The sequence below is a fragment of the Gossypium hirsutum genome, chromosome A12 (genome assembly GCF_007990345.1).
Source record: "Gossypium hirsutum isolate 1008001.06 chromosome A12, Gossypium_hirsutum_v2.1, whole genome shotgun sequence".
In the NCBI taxonomy this organism is placed as follows: domain Eukaryota; kingdom Viridiplantae; phylum Streptophyta; class Magnoliopsida; order Malvales; family Malvaceae; genus Gossypium; species Gossypium hirsutum.
Window position 1 is genome coordinate 102739884 of NC_053435.1, and position 15466 is coordinate 102755349.

The following is a 15466-nucleotide window of genomic DNA, read 5'->3' on the forward strand; positions in this document are numbered from 1 at the left end:
GTAACTATATATAGTTAGGGTTTAGGGTGTAAGTTTATTATCTATGATTTAAGGTTTATGATCTAGGATTTGAGGTTTAGTGTTTGGGGATCAGGGTTTAATTTTCAATGTTTAGGGATAAATATGGGATCAAAGTGCAATTGGATATATGAAATTTAATTTGGTCTAGTTCTGGTAAATTATTAACACAATTATTGATATAACATCATTTTATATTTATATATTGCATACATAAAAATTTATATTTATTCAATATACAAATACATAAATATATTTTTTAAAATGTCTATGATTAAATCAAAAATAAAAAACTTAAAATTTTAATATTTAAAATTTTAGTCCATATTTCAGTTAAAAAATTCAATATTCAAAATTAAAAAAAATTCCAAAAAATGATAATTTCAACACAAAAATTGTAAAAAAAAAGAAATATATGTTAAAAATAAAAAAAATTAAAATTGAGCAATAATAGCAATTTTTAGTAAAAGGTCGCAAAAAGTTGAGCTATAATGGCATTTTTGCATTTTTGGTGGAAACATCGCAATAAATCAGAAAATTACCGACATTTTTTTAAAGAACGCCACAAAAGGCTATTATTTTTAATAAAAGAAGACAAAATCCCGCTCACTCCAAAAATTAGTTTTTGGTTACCCACTCGTTAATCAAATCCCCCAAATTGTTTCTTTTTCCCCAAATAAAAGAGAAGAGGGGGAGGGTGAAGACGAAGGGACTAAAAAGGTCAAAGGTAGTAGAAGAAAGAACCAGTGACACCTAGTAGTGATAGGCCTACAAGGGAAAGGAAAATCGTAGAAAGGTATTCAACTCATTCTGGTCTTCTTCGTTTGTTAATATAAGTTTAGCTCAATTAGTAGGTAAAAGGACTCTCTTACTTTTTTTTGAATCGAATTAGGGAAAGTGGCAAAGCTTAAAGGTATGTGGGTGGTGTCCAAAAAGAACTATACTGGGAGACGAAAGAATCACGGATCTTAACGACTGGCTTTTGCACACCCATAAGCCTTTCAATGCTTTATCAACCGAAGATGTTCTGTATGTTGAATTTGGCTTGTTAGTACACAGTAGATGTTTGATTTTATTTCTCAACGAACATTGTTTGGATTTATTTGAAGTAGTAAACACTAAATAGTTATAAATTCTCATATAAGTCTGTCTATCTGCAACGAGAGGATGATGATTAATTATTTGATAGTCCAACATCTAATTTTTTATTGTGTTGATTTATGTGCTTGCAAAGTTGTCTTTGTGCTAATGATGTTTTCTAAATGTATATTTTTAATATGTCCAGAACACGGCTGGAAATCCAGGCTGATACTGCTTGTGTGGATCTTAAATCTCGATCTCCATAATTTTATGAGTTTGGATGCAAGATAGCACCACTGTGAGTCTCTCCGTCAGTCCTTGTAGTATCTTTTAGAATCTATGCTATTTGAATTCGAGTGTAAGCGACAAGTACTAAGTATATTATCCAACACGGGTTTAGTTAAAATTTTCTGAGTATTTCTTTTTTGTATTTAGAGGATCCTTAAAGGTTACGTCCTCATGGATTGAAGAATCCAAGCAATGTAGGATCCATGCTCTTAGTTCATCTCTAGGCTGTCTGGCCAGTAGACCTTCTAAATCCAACTGGTCCAACAAGATTGTTTCAAATTGGTATCTAGAGAGTCTTTAAAGGATTATATATATATATATGTTTGAGCACAATTGTCTGATACTAATACTTAAAGAAGTCCGAGTAACATAATGAAAAATGGATTTCTCAGTCGCCACTTTGTGTTTTGATGGGATAGGTTGGTGATAAAACCATTGAAATCTTGCTCTTATCGGCATTCAAGATCAGATATAAGGAGATCTTAACCAAGGCATATACTGCAGCATACACAACGGCTTCCAAATTCTTGACCCTTCTAACAAAAGAAGAATCAAATTGTGAGAATCCTTTTCCTTTATTTAAAGCTTATTTCTTTCAGTGCTATGCCTCCTTTAGATGTATAAACATTACAATTCTGCTATGTTATCCTTACTCAGGTACGAGTGTTAGGTACAAATATGTGCTTGACATGAGTACAACCAATTTTTTTTTAAGTTTTTCCTTGTACTTGGAGGATTCTTAGAAGTTATATCATCATATCCATATGTCGAACATAAGCATTGTGTATGGGTATTTTGAGAAAGATTGAGAGTTTGAACAACAAAGCAGCTCAAGTTTCGATGTCGGCCTTTAAGAAGTGGCGGATGGGGGGCCCCAAGCTTCAAAGAGCTTCAGTACTAATTGTGAGTTCGTTGTTCTTTTCCTGTTTTAGGTAGAACTTGCTCTTTCTCTGTATATCTGTATTGTAATAGTCATATGAGCTCTTTTGAGTTTGGCAGCAACTAATTGAACTTGGATGGGGCATTTTCATCATTACACGAGGAAAGTTATTTTTGACTTTATAATACCATTATAACAGCCATGAACTGGAATTACATGTGATATTAGTAACTTGTACCAGCCCTTAAGGCTTCGACTTTACTTAAAACAGGAATTACATATCTTTGGCAAATTTGCCCAGCAGAATTAAGCTAATTTTATGGTTCTATCTTTAATTAATGCAGGACTGAGCAATGCTTCCTTTACAGGTCAGTTTCCTGTTTCTTTGTCATGGATGGATGTATTTATTGGAATATGGGACTAAGTGACTTAATACAAAGAAATTTTATATTTGTTTTTCTATGCCTTTTAGATCACCTCTTCTAATTTTATTATACAAAGAATTAGTAACTTAATACAAAGAATTTGTGGAAGTTTTAGTCGGTGTTGGTTCTGCTCGGATCAGGGATCTGTTTAAGAGAGCCAAGGTGATAATGCTATAAGTTTCTTATATTTGATTGCTAAGGCAGCATGTAGCTGTTAATTGTTGGGCATATGATAATAATTAGGGAACAGATAAAATGTTGCAGATGGTTGGGCCACCTATAAACCAGCTTGCTGTATTTTCTGTGTTATTGTTTTTTATGTTATAAGTACATATTCCTTTTATTTTATTTATAGATTCCTTTTATGTTAATAAACATTTCTCTATTTAATTTAAAAAATAAAAATAGTGGCCAAATAAAATAATATAAGGTAATACTCATGACTCTTAAAATATGTGAAAATAGAAGAAATTATCTTAAAAAAGGCTATAGTCATCGCACAAATAATTTATTGATTCAATATATTGAATATGATTGATAATTCTGAATTAAGAAATCTAATAGATTATACAAATTTTTAAACACTCCAAATTATAATTACTAATTTGAAACTTTTGCTGTAGAGAAAATGAACATATTAAACCTGACAATCTATTTAATAACAACTTTAAACTTTTAATCCATTAATATAAAAACTGTACTAATTATAGTTAAAATACCAGTAAGGCATTTGTCATGCAATTTCATTATTTGGTTTCGAGGGATAAAAGATATTCTGGATTCCTATTTTACCTTTTCGGCCTTTATGCTAAATTTGTACCACCAGCTTTAATGGTTGTAGAAATCAGAGTATTTGATACTAAATAGAACATAAATCAGAGTTTTTATATACAACCTATGACACTACTTTAGGAAACTCTAAGTTAGGAAATATACTAAATAGGAGATATGATCCCTTAAAATAAGGGATTTTAATAAAAAAATATCTACAAAATATTCCTAAAATATTTACAGAATATTCCTACACTCCCCCTCAAGCTGGAGAATATACATTGTATAATCCCAGCTTGAATAGGAATTTATTGAACACAGGTTTTGGCAAAGCCTTGGTAAGAATGTCTGCAATCTGTCTTTCTGAAGGAATGTAAGAAAGAGTGGCTGTCTTTTTGTTGACTTGATCAGCAATAAAATGCCTATCAATTTCAACATGCTTTGTTCGGTCATGTTGAACTGGGTTCTTGGCAATCTGAATGGCAGATTGATTATCACACAAAACTTCAAAGTGATCCTCCTGATTTGTGCCAAGTTCTTTTAGTAATTTAAGTAGCCAAATTCCTTCGCATATCCCCAAAGCTAGTGCTCTAAATTCAGCTTCAGCACTACTTCTTGAAACAACAGATTGTTTCTTACTTCTCCAAGTTGTAAGATTACCCCAAACAAAAGTGCAGTACCCACTAGTGGATCTTCTTTCAGTGAGATCTCCAGCCCAACTAGAGTCTGTAAAAATCTTAACAGTTCTGTCTTGTGTCTTCTTAAACATTAAGCCGTGTCCTGGAGTTTTCTTCAAGTACTTGAGAATTCTATTTGCTGTTGCCATATGCTCTTCAGTAGGATTAGTCAAGTGTTGACTTATCACATTTACGGGAAAAGCTATATCTGGCCTTGTCAAGGATAAGTAGATTAGTTTCCCAACTAACCTTTGAAATTTCTCTCTGTCTACTAAGGACTCATCTTCTTTATTGAATCTCAAGTTTGCCTCCATTGGTGTATCAGCCGGCTTACAGCCAAGAAAACCAGTTTCTTTGAGTAAATCAAGTACATACTTTCTTTGGTTGATCACAAGTCCTTCTTTTGATCTTGCCACCTCCATTCCTAGGAAATACCTTAGCTTTCCCAAGTCCTTGGTTTCGAATTCCCTGTTTAACAACTTCTTCAAATTGCTAATCTCTTCCTCATCATCTCTAGTAAGAATGATGTCATCCACATACACAATTAGGATAGCTTTCTTATTTGTAGAAGTTACCTTGATGAAAAGCGTATAATCGGCAAGGGACTGCTTGTAGCCATTTTGAAGAATGACTTTAGTGAACCTCTCGAACCAAGCTCTGGGTGATTGTTTTAACCCGTATAGAGACTTGTTGAGCTTGCAAACCTTGTTGCTACCTTCAATAGACTTTGAGCCAGGTGGCAATTGCATATAGACTTCTTCCTCAAGCTTGCCATTAAGAAATGCGTTTTTTACATCAAGTTGGTGTAATTTCCAATCGCAATTTACAGCCAAACTTAGGAGTACTCGAATAGTGTTAAGCTTTGCCACAGGTGCAAAAGTTTCTGTGAAGTCTATCCCATATGTTTGCGTGAAACCTCTGGCCACTAGTCTAGCTTTGTATCGTTGGATACTGCCATTGGAGTTATACTTTACAGCAAAGATCCATTTACAGCCGACAGCCTTTTTTCCTTGAGGAAGGTCTGTAATGGTCCAAGTAGCATTTTTCTCTAGTGCACAAATTTCCTCTTCAACAGCCCTTCTCCATTTTGGATCCTTTAGAGCTTCAGCTATGCTTGTGGGAACCTGTTCTTTATCCAAAGTTGCTGTAAATGCTTGAAAAGATGGCATCAATGAATTATAACCAGTAAATTTTTCAATAGGATGCTTGGTGCACTGTCTAACCCCTTTTCTAATAGCAATAGGAAAGTCATCTAGAGTAGTGGACTTACTGATTTCTTCTTCCATTTCGGCAGCTGGACCCAAATCCAATTCTCGGCAAGAATCAGATTGCAAAACAGTCTCAGGGATATGTCTTCTTTTTCTTGTGTAGACACGAAGCTGTTTGGGTGGTGGTGTTTTTTGAAGACTGTCAATTGGAGTAGGTGTATTTTCAGGAAGAGTGTTTAAAGTGGGTGTAGGTGAATTAGTCATAGGTACTATAGGAGAATCAATGGGAGCATTCACAAGTGACAGATCTGCAGGTAATGGCGAACAAGATGGCAATTCTGAAGGTTGAGGATGAAGATTAGGAGGAGATACCTGTTGTGGTTGAAAATCACTCCATGTTTCCCCCTGAATTTCAGCCTGAGTGAAATAGGAATCCTGCTCATAAAATGTTATATCCATAGTGGTGAAAAATCGTTTAGAAGGAGGATGATAGCATTTATAACTCTTCTTAAGTGAAGAATACCCAACCAATACACATTTTAAAGACTTAGGATCTAACTTGGACTTATTAGGAGCAATATTTTGGATAAAAACAGTGCAGCCAAAAATTTTAAGTGGCAGAATGGAGGAGATAGGCTTAAAATGAGGAAAGTGCTGCAAAAATATAGATTGAGGTGTTTGAAATTTTAAAACCTTATTAGGCATCCGGTTGATTAAATATGTGGCAGTTAATAAGGCTTTCCCCCACAAATATTTAGGAACATTAGTGGTAAATAGAAGAGAACGAGTAACTTCAAGAAGGTGCCTATTTTTTCTTTCGGCAATGTCGTTTTGCTGTGGGGTTCCAACACAAGAACTAATCTGAACTATGCCCTTTTCCTTAAAAAAATCACCTAAAGACCTAACAAAAAATTCACTGTCATTATCAGATTTAAAGAGCTGGATTTTAGACCCAAATTGAGTGAGAACCAAGTTATAAAATTGCACAAAAACACTAGCAGTTTCAGATTTATCTTTCAGCAAATAAGTCCAAGTTATCCTACTGTGATCATCAATAAAAGTGATAAATCACTTACAATTATCAGCATTCTTCACCCGAGAAGGGCCCCAAATATCACTATGGATCAAAACAAAAGGGTAAGAAGGCTTGTATGTAGAAGGAAAATAAGATGATTTAGTATGTTTGGCAAGAGAGCAAACTTTGTAAGAAAAAGAATTAGGCCTTTTATTAATGAATAGAGCAGGAAACAATTTCGCAAGGTATTGGAAACTAGGATAACCTAAACGAAAGTGCCATAACATAACAGTATCAACTTTTCCTAAAGTGGTAAATGACTTGGAGATCTCGATTTTAGGAGAGGTAGGGAGGATGTAGTGACCATTATGCAAGCTGGCCTTACCAATCATCTTCTTCGAGTTCAGTGCCTGCAAAATACAATCACGATCATTAAAAATTACAGAGCAGTGCAAGTCTGTGGACAATTTACTAACAGAGATGAGATTGCACGCTAGATTTGGTACAAAGAGAACATTTTTAAGTGCAATCTGTTCATTGAGAATAACAGTGCCATGTCCCTCTATTTTGCACAAGGTACCATCAGCCGTTTTGACAGCTTTACCAAAGGTATGGAAAAAATTGTGAAACAATGCCTTGTTACCAGTCATATGATCCGTAGCACCAGAATCGAGGATCCAATTAGGAGTCAACTGGGAGGAGAAAAATGCAGTAGAAGAAAGGTTACCTTCTGGATCTTTTATGACCAGATTACCCTCACAAGACCCTTGAAACTTTCCAAATAGTTTTTGAAGTTCAGCAATCTGTTCTTTAGTGAAACTAGTGACAGAGGTGGCAACGACAAGGCTTGATTTATTATCTCGAGAGTGCTTGGACTTCCAGTCCTGAGGCTTACCATGAAGCTTCCAACACTTTTCCTTAGAGTGGCCGGGCTTTTTGCAATGATCACACCAAGGTCTCCTCCGTTTGGAAGAGGGAGATGATTGATGGGTCAGTAAGGCAGATCTTTCAGAAGTGGAATATGGTTCATCAGACAGCATCACACACCTTCGGCTTTCTTCCTTCTTGACCATAGAGAAAACCTCTCGAAGGGAGGGAAGAGGAGAAATAGCCAGGACCCTGCCGCGAACCTCGTCCAGGTCCTTATTTAAGCCTTGGAGAAATTGAAAAAGTCTTCGTTGAGTAACAATTTGCTGATAAAGAGCAGCATCTCTTTGATCTACCCAATCATAATGTGCATACAAATCTAATTGTTGCCAAAGAGCAGTAAAGGTATTGTAGTAGAGAGTAACAGGCATGGTTCCTTGTTTAAGGGTGGCTGCTTAATCTTCAACATGATATAATTCAACAATGTTATCCCTGCTAGAGTAGGTTTCGCGGACTGCACTCCAAATTTCAGCGGCTGTGGTGTAAAGAAAGTTTCTGCTTATACTCGGGGTCATGGAATTAAGGAGCCAAGTCATAACCTGACCATTGTCACGCATCCACTTAGCAAAACCAGCATCAGTCACAGCAGGCTTCTTGATTTCACCAGTAACGTAGTCCAATCTTTCTCTGCCCAAGAGAAAAATCTTAACCGATTGGGACCATTCAAGAAAATTGTTGCCATTCAATCGATGGCAGGTGATAGTCAGAGCAGACGAATCTGATGGAGCATCGGAACCAGAAAAATTTTTTGGATTTGAAGTAATCTCCGAAGTAGGAGAAGGAGTTTCGGACATGGTCTAGGTTGAAAAAAGAAATCGTAACCTAAGCTGATACCATGTAGAAATCAGAGTATTTGATACTAAATAGAACATAAATCAGAGTTTTTATATACAACCTATGACACTACTTTAGGAAACTCTAAGTTAGGAAAGATACTAAATAGGAGATATGATCCCTTAAAATAAGGGATTTTAATAAAAAAATATCTACAAAATATTCCTAAAATATTTACAGAATATTCCTACAATGGTCTCTCCCTTTCTTTATCATTTCTATTCTTGCTACTTAATTATCAAAAATGGGTGCACCAACAGACTCAGCCTTCAATCTCGATGAACAGATCTCGCAGCTGATGCAATGTAAGCCACTTTCGGAGCAGCAGGTACTTTTTTTTTTCACGATCTGTTTGTTTCTCAAGAAAGTATGGAAATTTTGAGCACTTAATTTAATTGTATAATTATTTTAATAGATTAGGCTATATTTGGCTGCGAAATGAATACCAAAATGATTTTGAATTGAATTTGTTTTAAGATATTATTCCAATAGCATTAGTTTCTATTGCCGTGTGAATTTTTAGTTATAATTAATGAAAAAAAAATCAGCTTTTTTCTCTCTTCCATTTAAAACATTTATATATTCTTTTGATTTATTTGATGTAGTTGATTTCGAAAGAACTTGGTGTATTTGCACGAAAACTTTTGTGTGTTCGAGGCAAGACTTTTCTACGTTTTACTTGTATTGTTTTGTTCTCAAGTTGATCAATAGAAGTCCTCGTTTTTCTTCCCTGTTTCATCTGGGTTATAATTGGTTGTAACTCTATTTTTGTGTTATCTTGTTTAGGTTAGAGCATTATGCGACAAGGCATAAAATATGCATCTCAAAGACTAGATACATTTGCATGTGTTAGGTATAGAAAAAGATGTTTCCATTTTGGTGTTAAGATTTTATTCAGTGTAGTTGCTTACTGTCTTATACTATGTTGTCCTTTTAGGCAAAATGGTTGAACAAGCAATTGAGCAAATTATGGCCTTTTGTTGCAGAGGTAATATACTTGTTCTTATATATATTTTTGCTATAAGATTCATAGTAGTTGCTGGTTATTTATTTCAAAAAGGCTGAGAGAGGCTTTTGTGTAATTGAGGTTTTCCACCTTAACAGATGAAATTTAGGCAGGTTGTTCAACTCTTTTGGTGCTTTCAGAAGTGAAAATAATTGAAATTGTTCTCTATGTAACTTATAATTTAGTATTTTTTCATAGTAGATAAATCAGTATTAGACTATTGTGTTGGTTGTCCGCAATATTAAGCATTCTGAGCATCAATATATTTAGATATTTTGAGGTTTAAAGTTGAACTCAGGAAAGAAATAAAGATAAAACAACTAACATAGTGGATCAGGAAAATGCTTTGTCATGAGCTGCTTTCTGTTTGACTTGTTTACGTATCTAAATAATAGATTGTTTGAGGATAAGCCATGGATTTGGTGATTTTTTTATATTTAAACTATGTAGGTTTTACATGCAACGCCTGTACATGCAAAGGCACATGATTAATAACATGATCAATGACTTTTGTCGAAACAAATTCTAATTCTTGCATTATGGTGGCATTATTAAAAATTTATCTTTCCATATCATAATTCAAAGAGATCAGATAACGTGCTTTGACATATGTGGCTTTGAGGGTAGTATAAGTGATTTCCTTATTGGCCTGACTTTGGCTTACACGTGCGTACTTTGGCTTTTTGTTCCAGTGTTTTGGATTCTCTGGCGGTTGAATTGGAAGCATCAAAGGACTTCTCTAAGTTATATGCAGGCATTGCAATACTTTGGCTTCATCTAAGCTTGAACCAGCCCTCTGTTGTATATTGTTTCCTCTTCTTTTTTGATCTTTTTCCTTTGATTAATGAGAGGTGATGATCATTTGGCATTCTTTTCTCACTAGGATGAATTTGTTTTAGAAATTGTAATACTTTGTGTGTCTGACTGTCTGTGTGTGTGTTTTTTTTATATATATTAAATTATATTTTGAATCAATGTTTATGTATTAAATTTAAATTCATTAATTTTTATATTTAGTTTTGAAGTTTAAATTTTAATGAAAAATTTAATTTAATTAATATTTTTTATTTATCTTTAAAAGCATATAGTTTAAAGTTCAAAAATTAAATATAATATAATATTTAACATAGAAATAAATATTATTTAATTAAAATAAAATAATTTTTTAAAAGGTCATGTTCTTTAGTGGCGTTTGTGGAAAAAGTGTCGCTAAAAGTCATGACCTTTAGTGGCGTTTTTTCCATAAATGCCACAAAATGTTAGTGGCATTGTCTTTAGTGGTATTTTCTACGGCGCTTATAGGTCAAAAAAATGCTACTAAAAACTTGTTTTGTTGTAATGCATGTCAAATACAGGAATTTGCGGGTTCGTCTATGGAAACTACATCAAATTCAACCTTTGGTCTGATGTACCTGGATGGGATGTTGTTGAGGTTCTTGGATGCAAGTGCTTGGACATTCTCAACTGGTAAAGAACCAAACATATCTGTGCTCACCACTTTTGTTTCCATTGCTGTAAAATTGTCTCAAGTTAAACACTACGCTCAAATTATCATGTTAATGAATGAATTATTGAAAGTATATAACACCACTAAATCGTTTTTGTCTTTTGCATGAATTATTGAAAAATATGTCCTTTTTCAATTATTATTTTCGAAGCTTTTTGAATCTTTGGATATCTGAAACGATCGTGCACTAATGCCAACAGGCTATAAACACTGAGCAATTAAAATTGCACATCAATTGTTTAATCAGAACTATTTAATACAATCATTTTTACATCAACTGTTTCTTTGTAGTTCCTTGAAGACCCTACTTTGTCATTTTCTCGAAGAAAATCCTACCATTCTGTTACGAGCTAATCTAAAATTACATGTAAAATTATTTATTAGACTAGAATAGGATTTTTTATTATTTATAATATAATATAAAATTTAATTTAATAAAGATACTTTGATTACATGTAAAATTAATATTTATTATGATATATAAAAAATATATTTATAAAAATTTTGATATAAAAATTAATTGATGTCAATTGAGTCTTACATTGATTGACATCGATATTATTGCTAATGTAATGATACAAATTTGAGTACATTGAAGATTTTTATAAAGGTGGGAAAATATAAGGTTGAATTGATATAATGACAGAAATACTTGAAACATGTTTCTACTAGTATATTTTTGGCCGCAACAAATTCTTTCTAATTTTTTATTCCGGTGAATACATTTATATTTTCTGTCTTAACAACTGATTTTGCAAATTAACTGAAGAAAGCTTCTTCATTAGATGCAAAAGCCCAAACTAGCTTTATTATCTCATAAAAATCCATTTCCTAAAAAAATGTTAATGTTAGCTTAGACTTTAGGAGTTCATTTGGGAGTATGGGTCAAACGCTATTAGGAGTTTCATGCAGTTGAGAACATGTCAAATAAGCTTAATCGATTTTAAATATGGTTTTTACAAATTGTTGCATTTCCAGAAACAACAATCCTGTTATTTCAAACATTGGAAACAAGTTGCAAAAGAAGAGATTTAACATGGAGGAAGAGCTGATAAAGCCAATAAGATTTTGAACTAGAGCTTCATTTGATTCAACAGATGTTTCCCTCGAACTTTCCTGCTAAGCCTCAGTCTGAGGAACTCCTCAAGTGACATAGTCTTGTACTGTGCTTTGTTTGTCCGAACAAGATCTGCCAATGGTCCAATCTCGGTACCTACTTTCGGTCTGTGAAATGCTGCCATTGACAGCCGCTCTTTCTCCTGATTCACCACAACTCTATGTTCTATGCTTCTGTATTCTCCATTGCTCATAATCTGCATTCATAGCATCTCTTCACTTCGAGGCACATTACATATACAATCCATCAAGTCTAAAGTCTGTTAGCTACAAATATTGTCATGTTACCTCTATTATGTCTCCAATGTTGACGATCAATGCACCAGGGATGGGTTTAACAGGCACCCATTTCTCATCTTTCTTGATTTGTAATCCTTCAACTTCATTCACTTGAAGCAATAGTGTTAAGCCTGTGGAGTCAGAGTGTGGAGATGCACCAAAAACCTTGCTTGCCTCTGCACATGGTGGATAATAGTTCGTTCTTATAGCTTGTACTCCATCCTCGAAAAAGCTTGAAAGCATCTCAGGATCAGTTCCCAAGTTCTTGGCAATCCGCTTAATGAGATAAATCGTAACCTTCTGCAACTCCGTCGAGTACTTGTCAAAGGTTTCTCTGAAAACAACTCAAGTTACAGACATCCTAATACGGCCATGAAGTTGAAGGATCATTATTGTCAAGTTACCTGAAGGAAGGGGGATTGGCTGGCCAGAATCTCATATTTCTTAACGGCACAGGCAGGGGAAAAAGAAAGAGCATGTCATTCCAATCTAGCTTCTGATCTGCCGACCTTACCAGGGTTTGACCGTAACCTTCAATCTCATTTGGTAGCTGTGCATAAGCCAACTTCTCCTCCAATGGCAACTTAAAGAACTCTTGAGTGTCAATCTTCATTTTCTCAATCACTTCATCTGCTATCCCATGATTGATTAACTGTTTCAACGTCAATAAAGATGAACTACTAAGTCCATTGATGTAAAAAAAAAAGTTACTGTTCTTTAAGAATTCTGTTTAAATTAGGTACCTGGAAGAAACCCCAGTCTTTGCAAGCCTGATGGAGTTTTTTCTGTTCATCATCACGATCTAGTTTGCTCATGTCAATTACAGGAATCTGCTGGGATTCACCTATGGAAACTACTTCAAATTCAACCTCAGGTCTGATATATCTGGATGGGATGTTCTTCAGGTTCTTGGATGCAAGTGCTTGGACACTATCAACAGGTAAAGAACCAGCAAATCCTCTGCTCACCACCTTTGTGTCCATTTCTGTGAAGCTGTCTCAAGGTCTCACCGAGAAAATTTTTATTTGTTTATATGCTAAATACTACTCTAACATGTCTCTTTAATGCGTTAGGTAATTTCATAGATCATCTTTTGCTTGTTATCCATCATTTCTAATTTCTATAATACAGACACCTAATCATTTTGTCCTTGAATTATTGAATAATATATCCCTTTTGTTATTATATATTCAAAATTTGACTCCTCTAGGATCACATATCTGAAAATCTAAAATGCACCTTGCACAAATTCCACGTGATAAAAAGGAAAGGCCATAAAGATTAACTGCATAGCAATTGGTTAATCACAAAGATATAATACAATTAACTTTTTTTTTTTGAGGTCTTTGGTTTTCTTGTTAAAAAACTCAGTTTGTTAACTTTGGGCAATTTTTATTATTAATAAAAGATCCAGGTATTATATGAATTTTTTTTTCATTAAACTATTTCTTTGTAGGTCTCTTGAAGGCCATCCTTGTCATTTCTTGAAGAAACCTAAGGTCTAAAGGTTAAGAAACCTACAATTCTTTTTAATTCTCATTCAATCTCATTGAGTACATTATTTCGTTATCTAAACACCTAATTTCTCAAATGAACTGAAGGGAGGTTCTGATCCCTTCATGCCTTGAAAATGATAATAATTTTTTACAAGATGTTTTGGTTGTTGATCAGAGGCGTAGCTGGGGGGGGCTGGCAGGGGCCCTGACCCCCCTAAAATAAAAAATTATTATTTAGGTAAAATTACACTTTGGCCCCTAAAATTATAAAAATTTAATTTAATCTTTTAAAAATTATAAAAATATAGACTATAAAAAGTTAAAATTTCATTCGCCCCCCCTAAAAAATTGTTCTGGCTTCACCTCTGTCTTCTGGCTACAAAGGGAAGAAGATTTGGTCAGACAAGCTTAGAACAAATGGAGCAAGAATAAGGTATCCACCTTGCCCACATTGCAAAAGGCTTAGTCATCCAGGAGCAAATTGTTGGTTCAGGCCTGATGTACAGTGCAAAGTCTGCAAAAAAGATGGGCCATGTTGAGAAGGTTTACAGAAACAAAGGCAAGTTGAATCAAAACTAGCCTCAACAGCCTAGAGCTGAAGCTCAAGTGGCAGAAAAAGGTTGTGAACAAGAAGAGCAAGTCTTTGTAGTCTCTTGCTCATCTGCTAAAAGAAAAGCCATAAAAGGATGGCTGATTGATAGTGGTTGCACAAACCACATGACCCCTAATGTTGTTATCTTTAAGAACATAGATAGAAAGTTCAAAACGAGGGTAAAAATTGGCAATGGACACTTCATCAAAGCAGAAGGCAAGAGAGATGTGTTGGTTGACACTCCTACAGGTATCAAACTTGTCTCGAATGTCTTGTTTGTACTTGAAATTGATAGAAACCTGCTTAGTAGTTCAATTGCTTGAAAAGGGTTATTCAGTTGTGTTTAGAGACAAGGAATGCCTTATCAATGATCCAAGTGGATCCAAACTCATGTCAGTGACCATGGCTGATAAACCATAAAAGTAACATATTTTAATCCCATGCTTGGTATGTTTTTGGAAGATTTATTATGTGAATTAGTGAATTTGATGCTCCTAATCCTTTAATTTCATGTTTCTATACTTAGGTGAATATAGGGGAGAAAAAGGAGTGGAAAACAGGCCAAAATCGGACAAAATGAGCTATTTTTAGGAACCACACAGCCTGGGCATTTGCACACTGGCTGAGCACATGTCCGTGTGATCCACATGGGTTGGCCACACGTTCATGTGCTAGCCCGTGTTAATATCGCTCCCTGTTTCTCAAACACGCAAAAAAAACTAATTTTAGGGTTTCTGAGCATTCTAAAGTCTATAAATACACACTAGAAGAGGATTTAAGGGAGCATACGGAGAAGAATGAAGAAATTACTTGAAGAGCGCTATCGGAATCAACTTAGAAGCAGGATCTCCTTCAAGATTGAAGATCTCTAGTCAACTTCTCTAGAAGTTTTTGGGTTTCTTTATGTTTTGTTGTTTTGCTAATTTTGAGATGTTTTCCTTCCAAAGTATGAACTAAATTCCCTAGATACCTAGGGAAGATGAAACCTATGATGGATCTTGTTATTTAATTTCTGAATTACATGATAAATACTTGATTTCTTGATCTCAATTATGTGTACTTTTCCATGTTTTAATGTTTTCAGGATATTAATTCGTGATTGATGTGTTTATTTTAGTAGAGCAAAAGTCTCTGTTTAAGAGTAAATCTGGCATAATTAAGTAGAGTTGCATGCAATCCTAGAAATAGGACGACATAAATATACCAGATTAGAGTCAAATCTAATAGGGGAATCCATAGATCGAGTTAATACGACAATAGGGGTTTTAATTAGAAAGAGATTTTAATTAATCAACCTAGAGTAAGTTATTTTTACTCTCGAAAGAGTTATTTTTACTCTCGAAATAG

At 34.3% G+C, this 15466-nt stretch overlaps 2 protein-coding genes across 10 annotated transcripts; one reads left to right on the forward strand and one right to left on the reverse strand.

Moving 5' to 3' along the window:
• The first annotated feature begins 594 nt into the window (after positions 1–594).
• LOC107917928 (uncharacterized) lies at positions 595–11780 on the forward strand. 9 transcript variants are annotated; one of them, XR_005906480.1, is made up of 13 exons: positions 605–814; positions 911–1047; positions 1304–1396; positions 1806–1944; positions 2216–2289; positions 2386–2428; positions 2611–2634; positions 8384–8451; positions 8729–8780; positions 8910–8976; positions 9061–9111; positions 9822–9980; positions 10485–10735. XR_005906480.1 is itself a non-coding variant. In XM_041083398.1 (10 exons), exons 3-10 carry the CDS (start codon positions 1379–1381, stop codon positions 9843–9845), a joined length of 441 nt encoding a protein of 146 aa, XP_040939332.1. In that variant the 5' UTR covers positions 607–814; positions 911–1047; positions 1304–1378; the 3' UTR covers positions 9846–10735. The 9 variants fall into 9 exon arrangements, 2 of the variants coding, with proteins under 2 accessions (XP_040939333.1, XP_040939332.1); XR_005906477.1 differs by lacking the exon at positions 911–1047 and having other exon boundaries at positions 595–814; positions 8729–8976; XR_005906478.1 differs by lacking the exons at positions 8729–8780; positions 8910–8976 and having other exon boundaries at positions 606–814.
• Positions 11560–13139, reverse strand: LOC121211108 (S-norcoclaurine synthase 1). The gene is made up of 4 exons (XM_041083397.1): positions 12775–13139; positions 12436–12683; positions 12041–12365; positions 11560–11949 (listed from the first exon to the last, which is right to left on the reverse strand). Exons 1-4 carry the CDS (start codon positions 13012–13014, stop codon positions 11710–11712), a joined length of 1053 nt encoding a protein of 350 aa, XP_040939331.1. The 5' UTR covers positions 13015–13139; the 3' UTR covers positions 11560–11709.
• Positions 13140–15466: the final 2327 nt, after the last annotated feature.

Bases quoted from the DNA above. Each gene is read 5' to 3' on its own strand.
- LOC107917928 (XM_041083398.1), top strand. The intron at 2,429-2,610 runs GAAAGTTATTTT...TAATTAATGCAG, and splicing joins CATTTTCATCATTACACGAG to GACTGAGCAATGCTTCCTTT. The intron at 8,452-9,060 runs GTACTTTTTTTT...TTGTCCTTTTAG, and splicing joins AGCCACTTTCGGAGCAGCAG to GCAAAATGGTTGAACAAGCA.
- LOC121211108 (XM_041083397.1), bottom strand. From the start codon at position 13,014: ATGGACACAAAGGTGGTGAGCAGAGGATTTGCTGGTTCTTTACCTGTT. The intron at 12,684-12,774 runs GTACCTAATTTA...ACGTTGAAACAG, and splicing joins AAGACTGGGGTTTCTTCCAG to TTAATCAATCATGGGATAGC. The intron at 11,950-12,040 runs GTAACATGACAA...CTATGAATGCAG, and splicing joins ACATTGGAGACATAATAGAG to ATTATGAGCAATGGAGAATA.